At 36.4% G+C, this 26,657-nt stretch overlaps 1 protein-coding gene across 8 annotated transcripts in view; it reads left to right on the forward strand.

The window, feature by feature from the left end:
* Positions 1–26,657, forward strand: part of CLEC12A (C-type lectin domain family 12 member A) — a 45,139-nt gene that overhangs the window by 7,818 nt on the left and 10,664 nt on the right. For 4 of the 8 annotated variants that reach the window (XM_032347232.1, XM_032347237.1, XM_032347239.1 and 1 more), the window contains 2 exons: positions 381–484; positions 1,885–2,169. In XM_032347232.1, the coding sequence (XP_032203123.1) occupies positions 381–484; positions 1,885–2,062 (282 nt within the window). In that variant the 3' untranslated portion in view covers positions 2,063–2,169. Of the gene's footprint in view, positions 1–380; positions 485–1,884; positions 2,170–15,082; positions 15,817–17,957; positions 18,060–25,966; positions 26,066–26,657 lie in introns of those variants that run through there. The other 4 variants (XR_004286842.1, XM_032347236.1, XM_032347234.1 and 1 more) reach the window with 4 other exon arrangements.

The following is a 26,657-nucleotide window of genomic DNA, read 5'->3' on the forward strand; positions in this document are numbered from 1 at the left end:
TTTTCTCCTACTTTTTCGGTTTCTATTAACTTGTGTATGTAGTGATTAACCACCTTTTTTGCTCCTAGACTGACTACTGCTGGAAACTTGAATCTTGAAGTTTGTGACCTTCGCTGCCCCTAAGTTAAAGAAATGCATGGTTTGATAGACAGCTTTACTTGTGAAACAGTATCTGATAAATAACTGTTGGAGGAAATCTTACAATAAGGAACACTTCATTTTGATTTTTTTCTAAGGGCATCAAAAATGGTGTAATGTCAGAAATGTTACCTTAAACCAGTAATTTGTAAGAAATTATGTTGTGAAATAATGTACAGAAATGGGAGATAGTTATTATTTTGCGGGTAGACAATTTTTTTAAACATCTCTATTTCTTGTAGGAATTTATAAAATCCAAGAAATTACGTGGATACTGGCTGGGATTATCTAGTGAAGAACATCAAGGTTACCAAAACCTGGATGAGACAATTATCTCCTCCAACTGGTAAGTCTTTATTCTTACTGAATTTTTCTGGTTGGTTTGAGTAAAGGTGTTTTCCCTGGGAGCAGTACTGATTACAATTAAAACTAGCTTCAATTGAAATTGTGTCCTTAAATAACTCTTTTCTATCAGGCTTCTTTAATGTTTAATAATGCAAAAAACTACCACTAAATCTAAACCCTGGGATTCCTGCACACTCTCCACTGTGGGCGAGAAGCAAATACAAGTTTTGATTGTTTTGTTTTGTTTGCATTTTCCTTCAGACAGAAATAGTAAATGTAAGAATATGGGTCCAAAAGACAAGGCAGCTTTGTATTTTCAGTTAACGATGATGGGACAGAACAGGGGATAATATGTATACAAATGGAGGACAAAAGGAGGTATATTTTAAAGATCTCATCTAGAGTGAAGGGACTAGAAGTAAGGGTGGTGTGGGCACATCACAGAGAGTACAGATGGAATCTTATTTTAGAAAAAGTAGAATTTCTACATGTTTATTTGTAATTATGGCTAATGGGAAGGTAATCTATAGTGGAATAGAAAACACAGTATATATTTCAAATTATTAAAAATAATACAAAAATAAAAATATATAATAATATATGTATATATAATGCATTATATATGTGTATAATATATTATAATATATGTGTTTCTTTTTGTTTTTTATTCTTAATGTTATTCTGGGATTTGTTTCTCAAAAGGTGTTGTGATCAATGACATCTGTATGATGCCACTTCAAATAGGAAATCTCACTTTTCAAAATTTAATTGATAAAGTTATTTATTTATTAATGATCATTATTTATGGACCCAAATATTTAATACTACATTTTTCCCAAAAGATAATATTCTCAATTTATAAGTTTGTCTTTGATGCCTAGTCCCTGCTTAGTAATCTTGTTTTAGGGGCTAGTAATTATTCAGAATGTCAGAATAAAATCTTTGAAAAATGGTTAGAAGGAAATGTTACGTGGAGATCATGTTGAACTAAAAGTGTCATATATTAGATTAATTCAAAGCTTGGGTGATTACAAAAAATATTTGAAGAGATAGTGTCAAAGATTTGCTACAGGAGCCAGACTGGAGAATAATAGAACTGCAATATTCTGAATCATATTAACTATTGGGGAAGGGAAATTACACATCTGGGAATAAAGGAGAGCAATTAGTCCAGATGTAAAAAAGTGGGAAAGGTAGACTGAAGTAAGGCAGTGTTTACTACTGCATATTTGTTGATAAATATAAGTAACTTGGACACTCTTGATAGTCCCAATAATAATTAAAATTTATTTTAGACAATGCAGACCCAGAAGCAATGATATATTGGAAAAGCAATTTTTTCCTGTGGATGTGTTTGAAATGTTTGACTTGCTAATTGTAATTCTTTACTTTCTCTTTCAGGCTTACACAAAGGAGAAATGATGTAAATGATAGGATGTTTTGTGGGTATATAGATACAAGTTACATTTCCTATGCAGACTGTACTTACAGTAAGATGTTTATATGCGAGAAGCTGGCTAATCCAGTGGAGGTTAAGAGCACACTACTGAGTGAAATACCAGATGGAAAATATAGTTAGTGCAGGTATTTCTCTACTATCCTGTGATTCAGGCAACTTTAGGGAGCATACATCTTGCGGGTCACACAAAAGCAATAAAGATGCTGTGAGAATAAATCTCTGTCTCCTAACTCTGTACATTTCTTTCTTTCTTTCTTCTCGTTTGCTGAGTGAAAGGAACCCAAAATCATACCTTGTTATCTGGATATAGTCCCGATACTGTTGACTATAAATACAGTGTGTTGGGTGAACGTATAGAAAAGTGAAGCTAACTTTTCCTGCTTTTCCAGGGATAAACAAGGAAAATACCAACCTTACAGAACACCAGGGAAAATGAAATCTAGGAATATATAGAAAGGATGATGACATGACCAACTGGAATTTATTCTAGCCATACAAATTGATTTACATTTTAGAAAAAAATGAGAGAGAAAAATCTATTATTTTAATATATGTAGAAAAGCAGTTGATAAAATTTAACAGCTAATCTCTAAGAAAACTGGAAACACAAGGTGTCCCTCATCTGATAAACATTGATATTAAATGAAGAGAAAAAAACAAACCAAACGAAAAACAACCAACAACAAACTCTAAACCTAATAAATTACCTTTGATAAAAAAAAGTTAATATTTCTTCTTTTGAGCTCTGGAACAAGATCAGAATGGCCTTTATCAGTAATTTTTATTCAGTAACCTCTACTGTCTATTAGAGGTTCTAGAGGTTAAAATAAGGCAAGAAAAATAAATTTAAAAATATAAAAACTAAGAAAGGAAGATATAAGACTTTTTTTTTTAAGATTTTATTTATTTATTTGACAGAGAGAGATCACAAGCAGGCAGAGAGGCAGGCAGAGAGGAGGAAGCAGGCTCCCCGCTGAGCAGAGAGCCCGATGCGGGACTCGATCCCAGGACTCTGAGATCATGACCTGAGCTGAAGGCAGCGGCTTAACCCACTGAGCCACCCAGGCGCCCCGATATAAGACATTTTTATCTGTAGCTAATGTAATTGTGTGTGTGTGTGTGTATGCATATATATACTATATATATAAATGATAAAACATAAATTATTAAAATATATATTTTATCAAGGTTATTGGATAAAGTCTTAAAATATCTCAATGTTTAAACATCAGTTATATTTCTGAAGGTTAGCAGTAAACAATGAAAATTTTTAAAAAAACAATACCATTTATAAGAGGATCCAAAAATAAAATAGTAATAAATGTAATAAAATTAGAAAAACTTTCTGCCCAGTCCTGCTTCCTTCAACACTCTTGCACAGGTGGTGATACCAAGAGTGCTCCCTAATAAACCTCCAACACAATAATCTTGATTTCAGAATCTGATTGCTGGGAAACCATGCCTTCAAATGTTGCTGACAAAATAAAAGAAAACCTTAGTAACTGGAGAAATAACCATGTACTTGAATTGGAACTCTCTATTCTTGGAATATAAAGTCTCCCAAATATACCTACAGAGTGAACACAATCCCTGAATATAACAGATAATTTTTTTTAAATGATATGCTAATTCTAAAATTAACATAGAAATGCATAGGATTTAGAATAGCCACAACAACATTGGAAAGAAGGATCTTTGGAGAAATTAAGGTTCTAAATATCAAGATTTACTTTAAAGCCATAATAATAAAAACAGTTTAATTTCATACCAGAATAGATATACATCCACAAGACCAGATATAGCCCCCCCCTAAAAAAAGACATGCATACAATTACCTTATATATTAAAAAAGTTGTGTGTCATTAGAGGTAGAAAGTGGTGGTCTTTTCAATAAATGGAGCTGAAGCAATTGGATATCTGCATGGAAATAAGTGAAACTTCATATCGACCCTGTACCATACATAAACATTTTTAAAAAATGGATCATAGAACTAAATATGAGAGTTCAAAATATAAAATTTCTAGTTAGGGGCTCCTGGATGACACAGTCATTTAAGCATCCAACTTGCGATTTCAGCTCAGATCATAATCTTAGGGTGGTGGGATCCAGCCCCCGGTTAAGCCCCATGAGGAGCCCCATGTTAGGGATCCATGTAGTTCCTCTGGGGCTCTGGGCTCAGCAGGGAGTCTGCTTGGGATTCTCTCTCTTCCTCTACCTCTCCCCCGACTTGTTCTCTCTTTCAAATAAATAAATCTATATTTGAGAAAGAGAGAGAGGGGGAAAAGCAGACTCCCCACTGAGCAGGAAGCCCAACCTTGAGTTGGACAGGCACACCTCAAATAAATAAGTCTTTAAACAAATGTAAAACGTTTCTAGTTAAAACCTAACAGAATACAGTTATGGCTTTATGGCAGAAAAAGATTTCGTAAACAAGATGAAATAAACACTAACAATAAAAAACATAGGAAAATCAGACTTCATTCAAAATAAGAATAATGTTAAGAAAGCAAAGATATGGGGTGCCTGGGTGGCTTAGTGGGTTAAAGCCTCTGCCTTCAGCTCGGGACATGATCCCTGGGTCCTGGGATCGAGCCCCGCATCGGGTTTTCTGCTCCACAGGGAGCCTGCCTCCCCCTCTCCCACCTCTCTGCCTACTTGTGATCTCTGTCTGTCAAATAGATAAATAAAATCTTTAAAAAAAAAAAAAAAGAAGATGAAGAAAGCAAAGATACAAGTTGTAGCCTTTGAAGGGCTCAGTTTGAATTTGAATTAGTATAACACACGCATATCCAAATTTATACAGGACTAGTAGTCAGGATAGAATTAACTCCTACAAATCAATAATAAAAAGCTCTAATTAAAAAATGGGCAAAAAAAATGGGCAGAAAGACTTGAAGGGGCAGTTCATGAAAGAAAATATTCAAATGACCATAAAAGCATATAAAAGGTCATGAACATCATTACTCACCAGAAAAAAAAATTATTGAAAATAAAAATACAGTGAGGTGCCAGTATGCCTCCAAAATGGGTGAAATTAAAGGCTGGCAATACTACATGTCAGCGGAAATGTGGAATATGCTGGATTTTTCTGTGGTCAAACTAGCGCCAAAAATCCTGTCTGGGAAATCCATTTTGCACAAATCCCTTTCCCTGTGTTTGTCAGAACTGGGCCATGAGGGGAACTCATGGAATAACTGAAAGATAAAACCAAAACAGAGAGCGTTACTCTCAGAAGGATGCTGAGGTCAAATAGAACAGGTGAATGCTGAAGTGCCAGGTAGACTCCACGTCATCTCCTCCTTCTTCACATCCAGTTACTTCATCTTTCTGACTTCTTACTCTGCCAACCCACATCACCTCCAGCTCTACCCCAGAGTCATGACTGCATCCCACAAAGCAGCAGCTTCCACAGAAACGTGATTCCCAAGACAGTGGGCTTTGTGGAGAAACCACTTTCCACAGAGACAGCCACTTCCTCACAGATGGCAATTCCCCTCTAGGTAACAGCTTCACAAAGGGGTGGATTCCACAGACTTCTCCTTACAGCTCCCTTTTTATAGTTCTGTTGTGGAATCAAGATGACCATGACCGCTTGGAATTTTACCCCTTCCAGATTGTGGTCGAGTGAAAAACAACAAACCAAAGATATTAGGTCCTAATCCCTAGAGCCCTCACCTGTAACGAAAAAGGTGAGGAAGGAAAAAGGATTGATGCAGTTGTGATTCAGTTAAGGATCTGGCGTGGCGATTATCCTGGTTTATCTAAATTTAATCACACCATTTGAGAGCTTCAGTCATTTGAGATTTTATTGTCCCCAACTCTCTGCTCTTTCCTCTTAAGCTCTTTTTTTTTTATTTAAAGATTTTATTCATTTATTTGACAGAGATCACAAGTAGGCAGAGAGGCAGACAGAGAGCGAGAGGAGGAAGCAGGCTCTCCGCTGGGCAGAGAGCCTGATGTGGGGGTCGATCCCAGGACCCTGAGATCATGACCTGAGCCAAAAGCAGAGGCTTAACCCACTGAACCACCCAGGTGCCCCAAATTCTTCTAAGTTTTTAGAGTTTTTTTGTTTTCCTTCCTTGTATCCATCTGAATGATTTTCATTGGTTTATCAAAGTCAATAGAAACTAATTCTATGTATCTTTTGCATCTTTTGATTTTGTCTTTATACTTCTGAGTTTCAGAATTTCTTTTTGATCCTTTGTAGAGATCCCATGTTCCCCATCTTGAAACCAATATTGTTGCACATGTTAATAAGAAAAGAAATTTAAAGTCTATGCCTAATAACACCAATATCTATTTCTCCCCTGAGTCTCGTTCTGTTGTCTTTTTTTCTCTTATTCTTCTGCCATTTGGACTTGAAGGCTGAATACTTTTCACTCAATAGTTGTCCTACACAATAAAATCTGTAGAAGCTATGGGTGATGCTATCTTTCTTCAAAAAATGGATTTAATCTTGTTTTGGCAGAGATTTTCCATGGGGGAGGATCACTGCCCTCATCAGGAATTGAAATGTTTAAGGTTGTATTTCAGTCATTGTAAAGAGTAATATCTCTTCAATTTTTACTTCAAAAGGGCCTCTTCTAAGGTGTCAACTGTATGGGTCTCAGCTTTAGGACTCTGCTTTTACTGTTACTGCCACACTATGAGACTAATAATCTCTAGGTATTTTCTTAAAAAAAAAAAAAAGATTTATTTATTTGTTTATTTATTTATTCTTTTAGAGAGAGCATGAGTAGAGGGGGAGACACAAAGGAAGTGGGAGAGAGAATCTCAGGCAGACTCCCTGTCAAGTGCAGAGTCCAATGTGGTTCACAATCCCATGACCCTGAGATCATGACCTGAGTTGAAATCAAGAACTGGTCACTTAACCCACTGAGCCACTCCGGCTTTCTGTGTTTTCTAAGGCTTTTTGCTATTGTTTTCACTTGGCTTCTTGACCCTATGCCCTATACATGATGGCTTTGAAGAGAAACACTTGGGGAAGAAAAGTGGCTCAGAATATCAGACTCACTACTCTGTAATTCCTTTTATTCTGTTACATTGTCTCCTTCAGTCCTCTTCATCTTATTTTTTGCTGGACTCCAGTTTCATCACTCTATGCCCATTGAGACTATCTAAAACTTTGAGCTGTTTTTTTCTGCTTGAGATTTAGCCCTGAGAAAAATGGAATCAGTTATATGGAAATATGAACATCAGAGTTACTGTAAAGTGTTCTCTTTAGATGCACTATCTTGATACCCATAAAGTCTGGCTGAATTAGTTGACATTCAATGTCTGCAATCAGCTACTTTGGTATTCGGTATTTGGTATTGATGCTTATTATATCACATTTTAAGTAAATTTCAGAATTGACCACTTTATAATTTTAGTATTCTAATCCAAGAATGTGGTATATCTTTCCTTTACTTTAAGACTCTTAAGTAACTCTCAATAAACTAATTGAATATCCTGCAAGAATTTCTGGCAATAGTAGTTTTACTGAGTTATAATTAATATAGAATAGATTGCACATATTTAAAGTTAACAATATATTAATATTTAACATATGTATAAACTCATGAAAGCATTATCACATTCAAAATAGTGAACAGATCCATATCCTCGAAAGTTTGCTTTTGATGGTGTGTATTCTCTCCTCCTCAATGTTCTTTGCCACCGTATCTCTTTGTAACCACTGACATCCTTTCTGTCACTATAGATCAGTTTGCATTTTCCAAAATTTTGAGTAATGGAATTATAGAGTATGTGTGCTTTTTAGTGACTTCTTTTCATCAGAATAAGTTCTTTGTGATTTTTTTAAGTTGCTGTTTATATCACCAGTTCACGCCTTTTACTGCTGAGCTGAGTACTGTCCCATTGTTTGGATATGTTTATCCATTCACTTGCTGATGGTCATTTAGGTTACTCCTGATTGTAACAATTAACACTACTATAGGCATTTGTACATAAGACTTTCTATGGGCATGTTTTTATTTATCTTTGGTAAATATCTAGGAGTATAGAGACTGATCAGATGGTAGGTATGAGCATAACAATTCAAGAAGTTACCAAACACTTTTCTGAAGTCATTGTATAATTTGACATCCTCATTATCAGTGTATAAGAGTTCCATTTGCACATCAATAATTATTAGGGAAATAGAAATCAAAACCACAATGAGATATCTCCTCATGCCTGTTAGAATGGCTATCATCAAAAAGATGAGAGGTAACAAATGCTGACAAGGATGTGGAGAAAAGGAAACACTTGTGCACTGTTCATAGGATTGAAAATTACTACAGCTACTGTTGAAAACAGTTTGGAGTTTCCTTAAAAAATTAAAAATAGAACTACCATATAATCCAGCAATTCCACTTCTAAGTATGTATTAGAAGGAAATAAAAACACTGTGTCAAAAAATTTTATGTACCCCCATGTTCATTGAAGCATTATTTGCAATAGCCCAAATATAGAAACAACCCCAGCTTCCACTGACAGTGGGATAAAGAAGTTTGATTCATGTGTGTGTGTGTGTATGTGTGTGTGTGTATGTATACAACGGAATGTTATTCAACCATAAAAAAATTAAGAATTCCTGCCAACTATGACAGCATGGATGGATCTTGAGAGCATTAGACTAAGTGAAATAAGTCAGACAGTGAAAGACAAGATAAATAATTTATGGTCTCACTTATATGTGGAACCTTAAAATAGATATATATACACAAAGAGATCAGATTAGTGGTTACCAGAGACAGAGGGTTGGGGAAGAAGATATTGGGTGAAGTGGCCAAAAGGCACAAGCTTTCAGCTATTAGATAAATAAATACTAGGGATCTAATGTACAGCGTAATTACTGAAGTTAAAATGGCTATATGGTATATTTGAAAGTTTTTACAAGAGTAAATAATAAGAGTTCTCATCACAAGGAAAAAAACATTTTTTCTTTCTATTTTTATATCTATATGAAGTGATGGATGTTAATTAAACTTACTGTGGCAATCATAATATATGTAAGTCAAATTATTATACTGTACACCTAAACTTACATTGCTATATGTCAGTTATATCTCAAAAAAAAACCTGGAAAAAAAAAGAATTTCATTTATACATCACATTTTCTTTTTTAAAAATTTATTTATTTATTTAGAAAAGAGGGAATGAGAGGGGGAAGATCAGAGGGAGAAGCAGACTCTGTGCTGAGCAGGGAGCCTGAAGCAGGACTCGATCCCAAGACCCTAGGATCGTGATCTGAGCAGAAGGTAGTCACTTAACCAACTGAGCCACCCAGACACACTATTCATCCCATTTTTATCAAGACTTGATACAGTTTGTTTTAAAACCGTTCTAATAGGACGGTCCTGATTCAAGACAGTGACATAGGAACACTCTGATATCACCTTCTCCACAGAATACACAAAAATACACCCATTAATAGAACAATTCCTCTTGAAGAACTGAAGGCCGACTAAACAACTACTGAACAACCACAGATAGACAGAATGGCAATGGAACAACAAGAGAGATGGAGACACTGTAACAGAGGGAAACTCCATGCCTGAGGCTGCAAACACTTATAGGGAGGGACAGCCTGGGAACAGATCCCTCTGTCTTTGGGTATGGAAAAAAAAAAAAAAATCTCTGTTTAAAAGAACATATAAATAGAAAACACTAGAAGTCTGCCAGGTTGTGGAGTAACTGAGGGGATACTCTCCCAGTATGAGGGACTGGAGAATATACTGTTTATGTTCCCACCCCACCTTAAAAGCCTAGATCAGAGCAGGATCTGGACACCATAACGGGCAGGTCTGGTTGCATCAGTGAGCTCATGGCCCACATGCCCCAGCTGAGTTGATTCCACAAGCCCTAGTTGTGCTGCAGTACAAAAAAAGAACCTGGGGTTTAAAAAGGCTAAGGAGCTATGGGAAAGCTCTCTTCTTATCATCTATCTTAAAAGCCCAGACTGGAGCAGGGTCTGAATATCAGAAGGGATGGGTTGGAATGCCATAATTAGTGGCTCTTAACGCCATAACTGCTGGGTCAGGCTGGCACAGAAATGTATGATCTCAGCAAGCCTAGCGTCCCCAAGACCATACTAGTCCTAGGTGCACTGGGACACAGAAAAACCATGCTTAGAAGGGACCAGGAACTCAAGGAACTTTTTCTCCCCTTTCTCTTTAAAGCACAGACTGGAGCAGGGTCTGTCTCAGAGCATTTGTGGTCTCAGAGGATACAATTTCCACAAGCCCACACCAGCTATCCTGTGGTACTAGGGCATGGAAGACAAAGCGTGGTATTAGTGTGGGTGTGAGTGTGTATTTTAATTTTAATTTTAATTTTTTTTAATTTTTGAAATATGTGAATGACAATTTTTTCCCAGTGTTTGTCTTATCTTTGTCTTTTATGTCCTCACACATTCTTTTTCAAAGACAGAAGCCCTTAATTTCCATCAGCTCAAATTTTTCATTTATTTTTTATTTCATGGATCACACTTTTGGTGTTGTAAATAGGAAATCTTTGCCTAAGCCAAAATCATAAAGATGTTCTCCTTTTATTCTTCGTGAAGTTTTATAGTTTTAAATTTTATATTTAGGTCTATGTTCCACATTTTTGTTGTTCATTATTTTCTGTGGTACGAAATATGGATAAAAATCTTTTTTTTAAATTTATTTTTTATTTATTTTCAGCATAACAGTATTCATTATTTTTACACTACACCCAGTGCTCCATGCAATCCGTGCCCTCTATAATACCCACCACCTGGTAACCCGACCTCCCACCCCCCCGCCACTTCAAACCCCTCAGATTGTTTTTCAGAGTCCGTAGTCTCTCATGGTTCACCTCCCCTTCCAATTTCCCCCAACTCCCTTCTCTTTTTTCATAATAATATCCAACTTTTGAAATGAGAATGCTTTCTTCACTGAACTGCCTTTGTATCTTGGTAAAAATAATCAACTGATCAAAAATATATGGCTCTATTATGGGCTTCAATATTTTTCACTGACCTGTTTAATCTAGAGCAACAATAATATCACACTGTCTTACATATGGTTGCTTTATAAGAAGTCTTAGGTAGAGTAAGTTTTCCAAGTTGTCTTTCTTTTTCAGTGTGTTTTTCAATACATTTCACTGTGTTTTTACTTGTCATTTGTTCTGTAGATGCCCATCAGGTCAAGACTACTGTATACAGTAGTAGTGATTTTTTGTCAAATCATGTGGCTCATTTCAAAGGAAGCATAGCAATCTGTTAAATTTAATTGCCTCTGTCACAGATTATTTTGTTAAAATAGTTTTCAAATGTCAAATATTAGAATGAGAGCAGGATGCAGGGGATAGGTTGAATCAGAAAGTACACAATAGCGTCACTTAAGGATATGTTTCCAATAAAATGTCCATGTTTAAAAGTTATTCATTATGTAATAACATTTGTATTTTTACAAACCTACATTAATTATTTAAATGTAATTTGACTATGTACAGCTTCCTATATACAGAAATAAGACATATATAAAAAATCTATGTCCATACCTCACTGCAGAAAGTAAAATATACTAATCAATGGGTTTTAAATTGAGGGCAGCATCAATAGTAAAGAAATCAGTTGGGACAGGGCCTGAATGAAGGCAAATTATGAAATTGGAGAGAGAACCTTAATTAATAGCTATGAATACATACTACATGAACAATCACAAATAAGACAGTTATTATTATTTTCATTTTTTCAGAATAATATATGTACACATTTAAATGAAATAGTTCAGAAAAGCTTATTAGTCAATAAAAACATCTCTCCTCAAATGATTGTCTTGCTCCTTAGAGGCAATTTTTTTTCAATTCTTTGTTTTTATTTCTTATGATGATCATCTTTATATCATTAAATAGTTTGTGCTACTCCATATGGATTTATCAACTGCAGAAATTATCTGTTGGCTTCCTGTTTTGATAGATGATTTAAAGCCATTGTCTCTCTTCCTTTCCCTCACCTCTTAATGTAAACCTTTACTTCTAATCTAGAAAATACTAGATCTAGATCTCTAATCTAGATCTCTAATCTAGAGATACACATAGGAGGTGTAGATTGGTACTATCACCCTTCCTTCTATTTCTCCTGCCCTCCTCTCTTCTCTTTTCATTTTGCTCTTTCTTAATCTCTGTCATTTGATCCTTTACAGTTATACTGCTAATACTGAAGTGTGCATATGTTCCATAGTCATAAATATTTCATGATTTTAACATTGGTTGATTTTAAATTTTAAATATTTTAAACCATTGGTTTAATTTTAAAAATGCATTTATTTACCCTATTATGATTATGATTGGATGATGACAAATTCCATTGTAATAATTAGAAATCTCTCTCTACATCTCTGATGTGCCACTCAAATCTCAGTATTCTCAGCATAAGGTTCAAAGGGAATTTTCTAATTTTGCCTTATTAATTGTTCAAGTCATCCCAAACTTGCATTTGCTCCACATTTGGACATAGTTATCCTACCAAGTTATTTGTTTTTGTCTTTTGGTTATCTAATTCTTTCTTCTTTCCTTGAATTATGTATAAGATATCCTCCAGATTTTAGATTCTTTGCCATATTGTACTTTCTGTGATGTGTCCTTTCCTCTCAGAGTCATCTTTTCCTGTATCTCTAGTCCTTCTAATCCATTCTGGACTAAAATTATACAAGGGCTGTTACAATGTTCATCCTGGACATTTTGTCACTTCTCTCCTGAGTATTGTTAGCCAGGTCCTACATCTGTCAGTTTTTGGCTTTCTGTCTTCATTTGCTGAATTGTTATTTTTTAGCTGGTGCTTTGTGATTTGGTCAGTGTGGGTATAAGCGTCGATGAAAGGCTCTGATTCAGGGTTGCAGAATAAAGTCTTATTGGTAGTGAAACAAATCCAAGAAGTTTATGTGAATCAAGTTACTGGGATTAGCCTGGTGGGTCCAGGGATGGAGAAATGAATTAATTTCTTTTCAAATAAGATGAGGACACAGTATTTAACATATTTCTTTCCTTGGTTAGATTTAGATTTGACAAGGGATCAAGTTTGGCCCAGAAGTTGAAAAGAGAGAACATATTACAAGGAAACTAGAAAAAAAGGGGAAATTTAAAAATCCTGAAAACCCTGAAATTGAAGGAGCAAATAATTCACTTCAAAAAATTATTCTGACTCATGATTTCAATAACTAAAACAGATGTAAATATTAAGGCATTAAATTAGCATATTTTTGTACAACGATTTTTTTAAAATTTATTTTTATTTATTTTCAGCATAATAGTATTCATTATTTTTGCACCACACCCAGTGCTCCATGCAATCCGTGCCCTCTATAATACCCACCACTTGGAACCCCAACCTCCCACCCTCCCCCGCCACCTCAAACCCCTCAGATTGTTTTTCAGAGTCCATAGTCTTTCATGGTTCACCTTCCCTTCTAATTTCCCCCAACTCAACGATATTTTTGCTGTTACTATTCTCTGTGCCAAATGACACCTCCACAGAGGCCTTCCAGGATTACTCTGTTTAACATACAAGCCTCCTCTCCTTCCTCTGCCACCCTATTTTTCCCTGCCTTTTTTTTTTTTTAAAGATTTTTATTTATTTATTTGACAGGCAGACATTACAAGTAGGCAGAGAGGCAGGCAGAGAGAGAGAGGGGGAAGCAGGCTCACTTCCAAGCAGAGAACCCAATGTGGGGTTCGATCCCAGAACCCTGGGATCATAACCCAAGCAGAAGGCAGAGGCTTAACCCACTGAGCCACCCAGGCACCCCTATTTTTCTCTGCTTTATTCCTATGCATAGGACCATTGCATTGTATGCGTTACATTGTATTACTTATCCATGAATAAATAACATAAAATGTTAACGTATATGTACAAACAAATATATGAATTGTAGAATGTAAACTACATTAAGAAAGAAATTGTGCCTGTCATTTCCTTTGGAATAATGTATACTATATAGTTAATCCTTGATTAATTTGTTGAATAAAGAAATGAATACATAAATAAGTTAATGTTCCTGAACTTCCAAGCAAAAATATTCATTTTATTTTTCGAATAGGCAGAATCCACCTATGAAATGAATTGTACTGCACTTATATTTATGGAGACAAGGTATATTATGATCAGACTGGGGTGGGGTGAAAATAAGAACATGTGAGAAGAAATCTGAGCCTTGAAGATTTAGGAAATACATTACTACTTAAGGTTTCAGAACGAAGATTAGAAGAGTGAATGATTCTGGCTCCCACCCCCCACCATGGAGTTCCTTACTAATAAGAGCACGTTTATGAGGATAGGAGAAATATCTGTTACTCCAGAGCAATTAAAATCAGTGAAAATTCTGAGCTTCATGGTGGAAGTCTTTAGTTTTTCTCACCTCTTCAAGGTTTACGTATCAAAACGTGGTTTTCCTAAAAAAAATATGTATATTGTCTTTCTCAATACCACATTAAATATTCTTGATTTTTATCTTTGTAGTATTGTGATTTAACCCCATTTTTTTCTAGACTCTGTGCCTACTGCACAATGTCTCAGTTGTTCTTAAATGTCAATAAAGGTGTTATTAATAAAGTATTTAACAGGTGCTTTTCACTGAGCAATACTATGATTATTTCTGAACGAGTTAGTAACTTATGCATTTAAAGATACTGACTAAATATGTGGTACGCATTTGCAACTATGCTAGATATTCAAGATGCAGAGTATGTTCTCTATGGACTAATCTTTGCTGGACTATGACCAGGGCACTTGAGCTCCCTGAACTTTATAACTCCTCAGTCTGTAGAACAGGTTAATGCACACATACACCCTACATTCCTCCCAAATTCAAGTTCTTAGAATTCAGATTTTATCCTGACAGATACACTCTAAATAAAGAATTTCCACTTCTAAAATATATCTCCCTTCTTTTCAAGGGCTGTTCTGTGTGGCGGGTAGGGGTGAGGAGGGGAAAAAAATCTCTATTTAATGTAGCTCAAATGTAGCTTTTCCTGCTCTTTCTCTGACTATCACTCTTCGATTTTGTATTTCTCTATTAATATATTTCCTTTTTTAAAAAAATTATTTATCTATCTTAGAGAGAAAGAAAGTGGGGGGAGGGCCAGAGAGAGAGAATCCCAAGCAGACATCCCACCCCCAACACACAATAACTGAGCAGGGAGCCTGACACTGGACCTGATCTCACGATCTGTGCCACCCAGGTGCCCCAGTATTCTTCTTTTAACTTCTAAAGACTTTTTTCAATCCACAAAAATAGGAAGAAAAAAGAAAGGGAACAATATTTTGGTGAGAACTAACTCAGTTGTGGTTTTCTGGGAGTTAGTAGTGAGTTAAGTGTTTTCGATTACAACACTGTTCTCACAGGCACATGCTGATTAACAACTTTATGTATGCAGAAATGGTGATACTTTCATTTGTATTTTTTTTCCACAGGGCCTTCTTAATTTGGGAGGTCACTGCCATTTTCCACAAATTTTAAAAATAAAAAATAAAAAAGAATTTTTATATTTAAAACCAACATTTTTCTCTCAGGACCATTTCTTCAACTTGGTGTTTACTGGAGGAAGTTAAGAAAAGAAAGATAAGAGATGTGTGTGGAGGTGAGAATAAAGCAATTCTGAAATTCTCATTGGCTCAGTTCTGTTTTCTGACACTATATTTTTGCTTGGTTTTTACAAAGGTAGATCATTGAACTTAGTCACCACATGCATAGATCATGCCACAGGAGCAGCTACTGTGAAGTTCAGTGAGACATGCACCACCCCCAGTGACCAACAGTGCTGTATTTGTTCAGTATGCCTGAAGAAGTGACTTATGCTACTCTCAAATTTCCAAATGCTTCCCAGGTGAAGACATCCCAGGAGAGCTACAGTCTCAAGAGAGCAGGTAAGAGCCTCCAGGTAGGATCAGACATACCAGAAAAGAGAGCTATTTAACTACACTGGTGAGTTCTCCTCGCCTTCAACTCAAGGCTGATGATTTTGATGACAGAGTGCCAGTCCATAGGGAAGTTGCTATGCCAGAGCTTAGTTTTGTCTGTCTTATTTAGCTTGTAAGATCATAGTTTGTGGAAAACAAAACAAAACAAAACATAACAAACATGGTGGTCTAAGCCTCTGGAAATCCAGGCTTCTGGTGTCACGAAAATAACATTTCTTAGGATTTTAGACATTTTCAGATGATCTGACATACAAGCTATTATGGGAAGGAAAAACAGTAATAGTATGAACATAACTATCTAGGATTTTTATTTAACTGCTGAAAGATATAATATAGACATATGCTATGAGATTTAAAGAACCCTGGGATCCTAGTCAGTCATAGTGTGCTAAACATTTGCTTCTTTCTGTGAAGGAGTAAGACTGAAGGTGTCTTATCTCTATATTATATCATTCCAGGCCATATAATTCCAGTCTGTTTTTTCCAGACTGTTTTTTCTGCAATTCCTAGAAACTTAGAAGTAACAGTGAAACAGTAAGATGATGTTTTAGGGGAACATCAAAATTGTATTTATTGAAATGTTTGTATTGCTATAGGATACATGGTTTCTTGTGCCATCCTTGGGATTATGTTTTGTTATTTATATTTTATTATTTATATTATTTTTATTCCTTTGTATTTGTTTTCAGTCTTTTTAATCTTACTATAAAATTATATCATGGGGAGGCCTGGATGGCTCAGTTGGTTAAGCAGCTGCCTTCGGCTCAGGTCATGATCCCAGCGTCCTGGGATCGAGTTCCACATTGGGCTCCTTGCTCGGCAGGGAGCCTGCTTCTCCCTCTGTCTCTGCCTGCCATTCTGTCTGCCTGTGCTCGCTCTCACTCCCTCTCTCTCTCTGACAAATAAATAAAATCTTAAAAAAAAAAAGAAAAGAAAATTATATCATATATATATATATATATGTATGTATGTGTATGTATGGAATACATATAATACACATGGAATGTTCACATACATTCCATATATATGTGTGTATATATGTGTACATATATATATGTACACATACATATAGACACACACACATATATATGTGTACATCTATATATGTACACATACATATGAAATTTTTCTTAAAGATTTTATTTATTTATTTATTTGTTTGTTTGTTTGCTTGTTTATTTTATTTATTTATTTATTTGACAGACAGAGATCACAAGTAGGCAGAGAGGCAGGCAGAGAGAGAGGGGGAAGCAGGCTCCCCATTGAGCAGAAAGCCTGATGTGGGGTTCGATCCCAGGACACTGAGATCATTACCTGAGCTGAAGGCAGAGGTTTACCCCACTGAGCCACCCAGGCACCCCAACATATGGAATTTTTACTTTATAAATTTACCCCAAAGTATTTTATATTCAAATGAGGAAGAAAAATCACTTCTAGTAACATGTCTCTGGTTATATAATTTGAGGCATCAGGTTAGTGGATAATGTTTAGTTCCCCTAAATAGGGTCCTCTTCTCTGTGTCTACAATATTGACAAAGGCATTGTATGTACTGGGGAGAAGTATTACATACTTGCCGTCCATGGGCAACTGACTTAGAGTGCTTATAAACTGGGAGATCCAATTTACATTCTGTTATATATTCTCCAATACATGTTTCCTTATAAAACAATTTAATCTTTTTTTATACAGCAGGGTAGGTTGTTTGAATTTTATTTTAGTAAAAGATCACACCGTGTTTGCGAATTAATTAATTAATTAACTTATGAGAGAGGGAGGGAGAGGGAGAAAGCATGTGAGCAGGGAGGTGGAAGGGAAAGGGAGAGAGAGAATCTTAAGTAGGCTCTGTGCCCAGCAAAAGAGCCCCACAGGGGGACTGATCTCACCATCCTGAGATCATGACCTGAGTTGAAATCAAGAGTCCAACACTTACCCAACTGACCCACCCAGGTGCCCCAGGGTTTGTCTATTTAAAATATCTACCATCAGAATCAGCATCAGACCAGGAACTCTGGTATTATCTAGATAGAGAGTAAAGAATAGAGAAAACTGACTTTTTTTAAAAAACACTTTTTTTTTTTTTTTTAAGACAATCATGAAGTTCCTGAAATGGAAATGGATGGTGAAACTGAAAATAGAGCAAGGGGAGCTGAGAGCATACCTGAGATGGCAGAGAGCAGAGCTGTGGCAGGTAAGCCCTACGCGAATAAATGTGGCCATTGGAGAAAGTTAAGAAGAGCATTTGGGAGACACCGGGACATAACAATAGAGCTATTTTTAAAGATAAAGATGGAAAACTTTTGAGAAGGGAAATAAGGAGGATAAACAAAAGGTGATGAAAAGTCATATCCTTTACTTATGGGAAAACATCTTTTTATTTTCTTCATCCATCCCCGGTGTTTCTGTCTTTTTCTAGATTTTTCCTATCTTACAATATTATTTCCTTCCACTTTCCTTTTCTTTATTAAAGATTTATCTATTTTGGAAAGAGAGAGAGAGAGAGAGAAATGTGGGACAGAGGGAGAAGGAGAGAGAAACATCAACAGAAAATGGAGCCCAGTACAGGTCTTGATCTCAGGCCCCTCTGATTACTACCTGAGGCAAAATGAAGAGTAGGTTGCTTAATTGTCTGTATCATGTTGGGGCTCTGTATTTCCTCCCATTTTTCATCATTTCATCACTCTTCAATTTCATGGATGGTTTTCTTTTCTTTTCTTTATTTTTTTTCAATATTCTTTTATTTATTTGTCAGAGAGAGAGATTATGAGCAGGGAGAAAGGGTAGAGGGAGAAAGAGACTCCCCAGTAAACAGGGACCTTCCCTCTTTACAACCCTGCAACGTGGGACTCGATTCCAGGACGCTGGGATTATGACCTGAGCCAAAGGCAGTTGCTTAACCAACTAAGCCACCCAGTTACCCTCATGGATAATTTTTTTAAATTATATTTTAATTTACGTAGTACAAACATGTTCCTCGTATCATTTCATTTCCAATGAACTCTTTTTTTTTCCCTAACATTCCAGTTTCAGACATAGATACAAAATTGTATCTTACTTTTTTTTTTTTTTAAGATTTTATTTATTTATTTATTTATTTGCCAGAAAGAGAGAGAGAGAAAGCACACAAGCAGGAAGAGAGGCAGGCAGAGGCAGAGAGAGAGGCAGGCTCCCTGCTGAGCAAGGAGCCGGATGTGGAATTCGATCCCAGGACCCTGGAATCATGACCTGAGCCGAAGGCAGCAGCTTAACCCACTGAGCCACCTACACATCCCTGTATCTTACTTTTTTTTTTTTTAAAGATTTTATTTATTTATCTGACAGACAGAGAACACAAGTAGAAAGAGAGGCAGGCAGAGAGAAGAGGAAGCAGGCTCCCTGCTGAGCAGAGAGCCTGATGTGGGGCTCGATCCCAAGACCCTGAGATCATGACCTGAGCTGAAGGCAGAGGCTTAACCCTCTGAGCCACGCAAGTACCTCCCTGTATCTTACTTTTGAAAAATTTCATTTCAAGTCAACTTTACTGAAGTACAACTTAAATACAAAAGAATACACCCTAAACCTTAATTGTATAGTTTATTGTACTTAATAAATATAAACCTCTGTAACCAAAATCAAGATACACAATATTTTTGTCACCCCAAAAAGTATTTTGTGTCTTTTAATCAAAAAGACAGTACCTGCTTTCTCTAACCACCTCTCTCTTTCAACCTTCACTCCCTGTTTTTGCATCATGTTTTATCCTTTGGAAAGAATAAGGCTATGATGTAGCAAATATTATCATGTTTCCTGTGTGTCTGTTGTTACAAATGTATTTGGGGATATTGGATGCATTCATTTTCTATAATAAAATTTCTTAATCAGTGTTCCCAAAAAGTAAAAACAAAATACAAAAAAATTTCCCCTCTAAGTTATCTCCACCACCAATTTTAGACCGAGGTAACCACTGATCTACTTTCTGTCACCCTACATTATTATGTCTGCTCTCAGATCTTATATAAATGGATTCAAATGGCATGCAGTCTTCTATGACTGGCTTCTTTAATTAAGCATAATGTTATTAAGATGAAAAAATGTTCATTATCACTAGCCATCAGGGAGATTCAAATTAAAACCACATTGAGATATCACCTTACACCAGTTAGAATGGCCAAAACTAGCAAGACAGGAAACAACATGTGTTGGAGGGGATGTGGAGAAAGGGGAACCCTCTTACACTGTTGGTGGGAATGCAAGTTGGCGCAGCCTCTTTGGAGAACAGTGTGGAGATTCCTCAAGAAATTAAAAATAGAACTTCCCTATGACCCTGCCATTGCACGCCTGGGTATTTACCCCAAAGATACAGGTGTCATGAAAAGAAGGGCCATCTGTACCCCAACGTTTATAGTAGCAATGGCCACAGTCGCCAAACTGTGGAAAGAACCAAGATGCCCTTCAACGGACCAATGGATAAGGAAGATGTGGTCCATATACACCATGGAGTATTATGCCTCCATCAGAAAGGACGAATACCCAACTTTTGTAGCAACATGGATGGGACTGGAAGAGAGTTTGCTGAGTGAAATAAGTCAAGCAGAGAGAGTCAATTATCATATGGTTTCACTTATTTGTGGAGCATAACATATAGCATGGAGGACATGGGGAGTTAGAGAAGAGAAGAGAGTTGGTGGAAATTGGAAGGGGAGGTGAACCATGAGAGACTATGGACTCTGAAAAACAATCTGAGGGGTTTGAAGTGGCGGGGGGGGGGTGCGTGGGGGGTTGGGGGAACCAGGTGGTGGATATTAGAGAGGACATGGATTGCATGGAGCACTGGGTGTGGTGCAAAAATTATGAATACTGTTATGCTGAAAATAAATAAAAAATAAATGAAAACAACAACAACAAAAGATTAATTCATATTGTATGTTTTCAATTCTTAATTCCTTTTCATTGCTGAGTAGTATTCCATAGTATGAATACACAAAATGTTTATCTATTCACTTGTAGATGGCCATTTCAGTGGCTTCCTGATTGGGACTAGTGTAAATAAATCTGCTATGGTGTACATGTCTTTGTGTAGACATATTTTTTTAAATCTTATTGGGTCGGGGTCCCTGGATGGCTCAGTCGATTGAATGTCCAACTCCTTATCTGAGCTCAGGTCTTGGTCTCAGGGTTGTGTGGAACCTACTTTAAAATAAAAAATCTTTTTTTGTTTGTTTGTTTTAAAGATTTTATTTATTTATTTGACACAAAAAGAGAGATTGCAAGGAGGTAGAGGCAGGCAGAGAGAGAGGGGGGAAGCAGGCTCCCTGCTGAGCAGAGAACCTGCTGGGGGCTCAATCCCAGGACCCTGGGATTACGAACCTGAGCCAAAGGCAGAGACCTCAACCCACTGAGCCACCCAGGGGCCCCACCCCCTACTTAAAATGACAATTGCAAGAAGTATGTCACCAGATTACCCACAACTTAATTCAGATTTGGCTATAAAACAGAGTTTCCCATAATCCCCTCTTGAGGTACACTTAATTTGCCCCAGCAGGTCATAAAACTCAGAGAACCATTTAACATTTACCACTTTATTAAAGAATATGATAAAGGATAGAGATAAGCAGCCAGATAAAGGATATATAAGGTGAGATTTGGGAAGGTCCTAAGCAGGGGTGGGTCACCCTCCTGATATTGTGTTCACCAGCCTGGAAGCTCTCTGAACCTCATACTTTCGGGATTTTTATGGAGGTTTCCTTACATAGGCATGATTGATGGAGTTAATGATTCCATTTTCAGACTTTTTCCCTGCTCAAGAGAAGTGGGGATTGGGGGCCTGAAAATTCCAAGCTTCCTGTCATGGCTTGGTCTTTCCCATGACCACCTCTCATCCAGGAGCCCATCCACATGCCCACTCAGACTCACTTCATTAGAGCAAAAGATGCTCCTGGGGCACCTGGGTGGCTCAGTTGGTGCAGTGTCTGACTCTTGGTTTCAGCTCAGGTCATGATTTCAGGGTCCTAGAATCAAGCCCCTTCCCAGGATCCTCCTTCAGTGGGGAGTCTGCTTAAATATTCTCTCTCTCTACCCCTCCCACCACTCGTGTGTGCATTCTCTTTCTCTCTCTCATAAATAAATAAATCTTAAAAAATAATAATAAGAGCAAAGATTCTCCTTATCACTTAGGATTGTATAAGGGTTTAGGATCCTTATGTGAGGAGCAGGGTCAAGGATCAAATATTAGAAAAAGAGATGCTCCTAGTGTTCTTACCACTTAAGAAAATATCAAGGTTTTAGAAGCTCTGTGACAGGAAGCAGAGCAGATAGATATTCATATAGATACAGATACAGCATAGATATATATCCTATTATCTCGCAGAGGGTAACTCATTGTATGAAATGGGGGAGAAAATATGGGGTTAGGAGTCCATCTGAATCATATGTAAACTTTCAGATACTTTCTCAGTTTTCAGGCTTCCCCACACCTCCACTTGAGATGATAAAGTAGGAGGTTATCACCAACTTACAGAACTTTTGAGTTTTTTAAAAAAATTTTTATTTACTTATTTGAGAGACAGAATATTTTTGTTGGTTAACTGAGCATAATAAAAAACAAATGAAATGAGTGAAACATTAAAAAAAAGATTTTATTTATTTATTCAAGAGACAGAGTGAGCAAGTGCAAGAGAGAGAGTGTGCAAGTAGAAGAAGAGGGAGAGGGAGAAAAGACTCCACACTGAGCAAAAGCCCAATGCAGGACTTGATCCCAGAACCCTGAGATCATGACCTTAGCTGAAGGTAAATGCTTAACTAACTGAGCCACCCAAATGCAACTTTTGGGATTCTTAAATGAGAATTTTGACTTTGGTTCACTTTTCCAAGGCCCACGAGGTTACTAGCAACTTTTGTTCTCTACCTTCCAAATGCCATTATGTAGTTTCGTTTCTCATTATTTTGAATCTTGAATCTATGCATTTTTTATTCTCTATTTCTATTTTATCAGAATTTTTAGGGAGAAAAAAGGTAAAGGAATGAGCTCTATCTCTAAGATTAATTCCAGGCTGATTTTTAATCAACATTTCAGTCAGCCCAAATGCAACTTTATTCTGCCTTCCTTCCCATTTCCTACCAGTAAGTGCCTCTCCTAAAAGAAACTAGAAGAAATAGGAAAGACATAGGAAGTATGTCTATACCAAAACTCTTATGGGGTTCCAATGAAGGGAAGAGGTGATGCACTTGTTTGCCTCCATGTTACTTAAGAACGTGGAAATTCACAGGGAAAAAAAGAATAAGAAGAGCTTAGGAGAAGATTTAAGCCTCTTTCATCCTTGGAAAGGTCCTAGTCTCTTGAGATTATTGAACTCCATAGCAGAAATATTATACCAACCTTCTTGTGTGGTCCTACAAGGACTTGCTTGCTTATCTTTCTGGCCTTAGACCATTAATTTGCAAACTGAACAGACAGGCAAAAAAGGTCTTCCATAATTCTAAATCAAAGAAAGTACTAGAATTTATATCCAAGAAGACACTGGACCAAGTTTGTCCCTCTTTATGGAACATAGAATTAATTAACAGCTTATCACCTGGCATGCCATTGACATATGATGGAAGAAACAACTGTGCTTTCCATTAAACATAGGTGTGATGCTTCTCAAAGTATTCCAAATCTTGATCTCAAACTCCAGAGTAAATGAAACTAAGGGAAAATAAAAATAGCTGTTGATTTTAGGGGATCCAGAGGCCAAAGGAGGAAAAAAACAAAAGTCCCAAATAGGTAACTGTCAGTAATATTGAATGCCTGAAAAGGACAGATAACCAAATTAAACAACCAGCATAATAAGATTTTTTTAAGACATTAAATTATGGAATCAAAAAATTTTTAATTGAAACATTACTTTGACAGCAATAACTTCAGCAGATGAGTTAAAAGAAAGAGCAAAGATCATTAAGACCCAACAGGATATTCTGGAAGATCAGACAGAAGAAATTATTCAACGTTATAAAGGTAATAAAAATCATAATAGGCTTGGATAACATATCCAAGTAATCTAATATGTAAAAAAGATTTTATAAAGAGGAAAAGGGACAGATATAAAAAAGGATATAAATAAAGAATAATTATATATCCTCTAGAACTGGATATACATGGAGGGGAAAAAACTGCTATTTTCCCATCTTTAATTCAGAAAAGATATAAATCATCCATCCCAACAAAATAAAAATTTACCATGTACTCTTTCTAAGAAAAATACTCAAGAAAATTTCCAGACATACAAGGAATTAATCAGACCTCAGTGTAAGGGAAAATTTAGAGGTGAGTCAAAAAGTAATAGCTGATGATGGAATAAATATAATGGTAATTGTGATAATGAAAGTGCTAGATCATTTTTGCTATAAAATAGATACACTGCAAAAGAAAGTCATTAATAGTCTAGGACAAATTTTACTAAACTGTCACAGTAAAACCCAGCATTAAGAGAGAGGAGGAAAGGGAATAAAAGTACTATAAAAGTCTAGGTTGGAGAGTCTAAATTTAGCTATTCCAAAATTACAGATATTAAGAATATAATGCAAAGGAAAACATTTCCTTTTGGAAACAGCTAAAACTTTCATCCCAGGGGCGCCTGGGTGGCTCAGTGGGTTAAAGCCTCTGCTTTCAGCTCAGGTCATGATCCCAGGGTTCTGGGATCAAGCCCTGCATTGGGCTCTCTGCTCAGCAGGGAGCCTACTTCCTCCTCTCTCTGTCTCTGCTTATCTCTGCCTACTTGTCTGTCAAATAAGTAAATAAAATCTTTAAAAAAAAAAAAAACTTTCATCCCAATTTTTCATAGTCAAAGGAGAAAGAATATAATAACCCATCTTAATATAAAAATAATAAAATCACAAAAGAATTTAAGAGAATTGATAAATTTAAAAGCTTAAATCAATAAATAGGAAGGTTTTGAAGAGAAAAGTTAATCTGAGACTGGTTTTATTTTTTAAAAAATCTAATAGTCAAATTAAGGAAAAATGGAAAAAGCAAAAGTATCAGATATCAAGTTAGGGACACCTCGTTGGCTCAGTTGGTTAAGTGTCTGACTCTTGGTTTCAGCTCAGACTGTGATCTCAGGGTCCTAGGTTCAAGTCCCATGTTGGGCTCCCCACTCAGTGGGGAGTCTGCTTGTGATTCTTTCTCTCTCTGTCTCCCTCTGTCTCCCTTTCCCCATGTTCTCTCTCTGCTCTAAAATAATAAATAAATCTTTTTAAAAAAGGAATATGCTTAAATAAGTAACTGAAATGGAAGAGAAAAGGGGAAGCTGGGTAGCTCAGTGGGTTAAGGCCTCTGTCTTTGGCTCAGGTCATGATCCCAGGACCCTGGAATCTAGCCCCACATCAGGCCCTTTGCTCAGCAGGGAGCCTGATCCCACCCCCGACACCTCCCTCATCCCCCCCCACCACCTGCAACTCTCCTTACTTGTGATGTCTGTCAAATAAATAAATAAAATCTTAAAAAAAAAAATGGAGCACACCCCAGAAATTCCGTATCCACTTCCACTCATTTAATAAATAAATAAATAAATAAATAAATAAATAAATAAAATGGGAGAGAATAAATACGTGTAAAGCTCCAACCTCTGTAACTTCATGGCAATAAATTTGATAGTCTAAAGGAAGTAGATGATTTCCTAATAATATATTCAAGAGAAAACCTGAAAGGGCAATCATCAGAATGGATTGTAAATCATATTAAATAATAGATCTCAATATTAGCCTAGAAAAATTAGGAAAGAACATCTATCAGGTGGCCAACACTGATTTCCTGGAGATGGGAAGAATGAGGAAACAGCAAGATGGGGAAGGTGGGAGGGGAAAAAACAATGCTAAAAAATGAACAAGAGAGTGTCAATGAAAGTATCCAAAATATGTCCTATGATCACATTTACTTAGAATTATTTGCTTTCAGTGTTAATTGTGAATGTAAAGATGTAGTTAATGAGGACTTTGCTTGATTTTGCAAGCAATTATTTTCATTAAAAAAATTCCAATAGTCCTATGCATAAGGGGCAGGTGTGTTGGACAAGGTTATGAAAAAGGAAACAACATAAAACGTATTGCTTCATGTCATTTTTCTAAATTGGTGCTTCTTCACAGGACATAGCACTCAGTCAAAAGTGTGGTGCACTGTTGCTTTCATTTCGTTGACTGTGAACCTGGTGGTGCTGGCTGGACTGGGGACACTGGGCCTGACGTGTAAGTTTCCACTTTTCTCTGAGCCTATGGATTGCAAATAAATCCAAGTCCCAAGACATATCCATATAATGTTTCCAGATTAATAGAGGAGAAAATGTGTCATTACTGTAGGACCATATCATATTCATCATTGTCTCGAGGATATTTTAATGACAAATTCCTTCAGTGACAACTAAGGCTAAGGATTGTAAAGTAAACCCATTTTTCTAGAAATTATGAAATCAATACAACAAAAATACAATTAATTATAGCCTGAGAGTTTTCATGATGATTTCATATGTTTAAAGCAAATTCTCCATTCTTCATGTATTTTCTTCTTGTCTAATTCATTCTAATTGCAAACATACTTCAAAATGGTATTATCATACTTGATGTTTTTCTCTAATTCCTCCATTAATAGCCAGTTATTTTGTCCTAGGAATCACACCAATTTCAGGTGAGTATGAGCTGGTTTCATGGTGCTGTCTTTTGAAAGATAATTTCTCCCAGATGATTATTTTTTTCCTAAAACTTCTATAACTGTTCTTGACAATAGCACAATAATTGGTGGACAGGGTTTTTTCCTCCAATATAATGCAGGCTTCATAAGAGC

This window comes from Mustela erminea, chromosome 6, assembly GCF_009829155.1.
Source record: "Mustela erminea isolate mMusErm1 chromosome 6, mMusErm1.Pri, whole genome shotgun sequence".
NCBI lineage: Eukaryota > Metazoa > Chordata > Mammalia > Carnivora > Mustelidae > Mustela > Mustela erminea.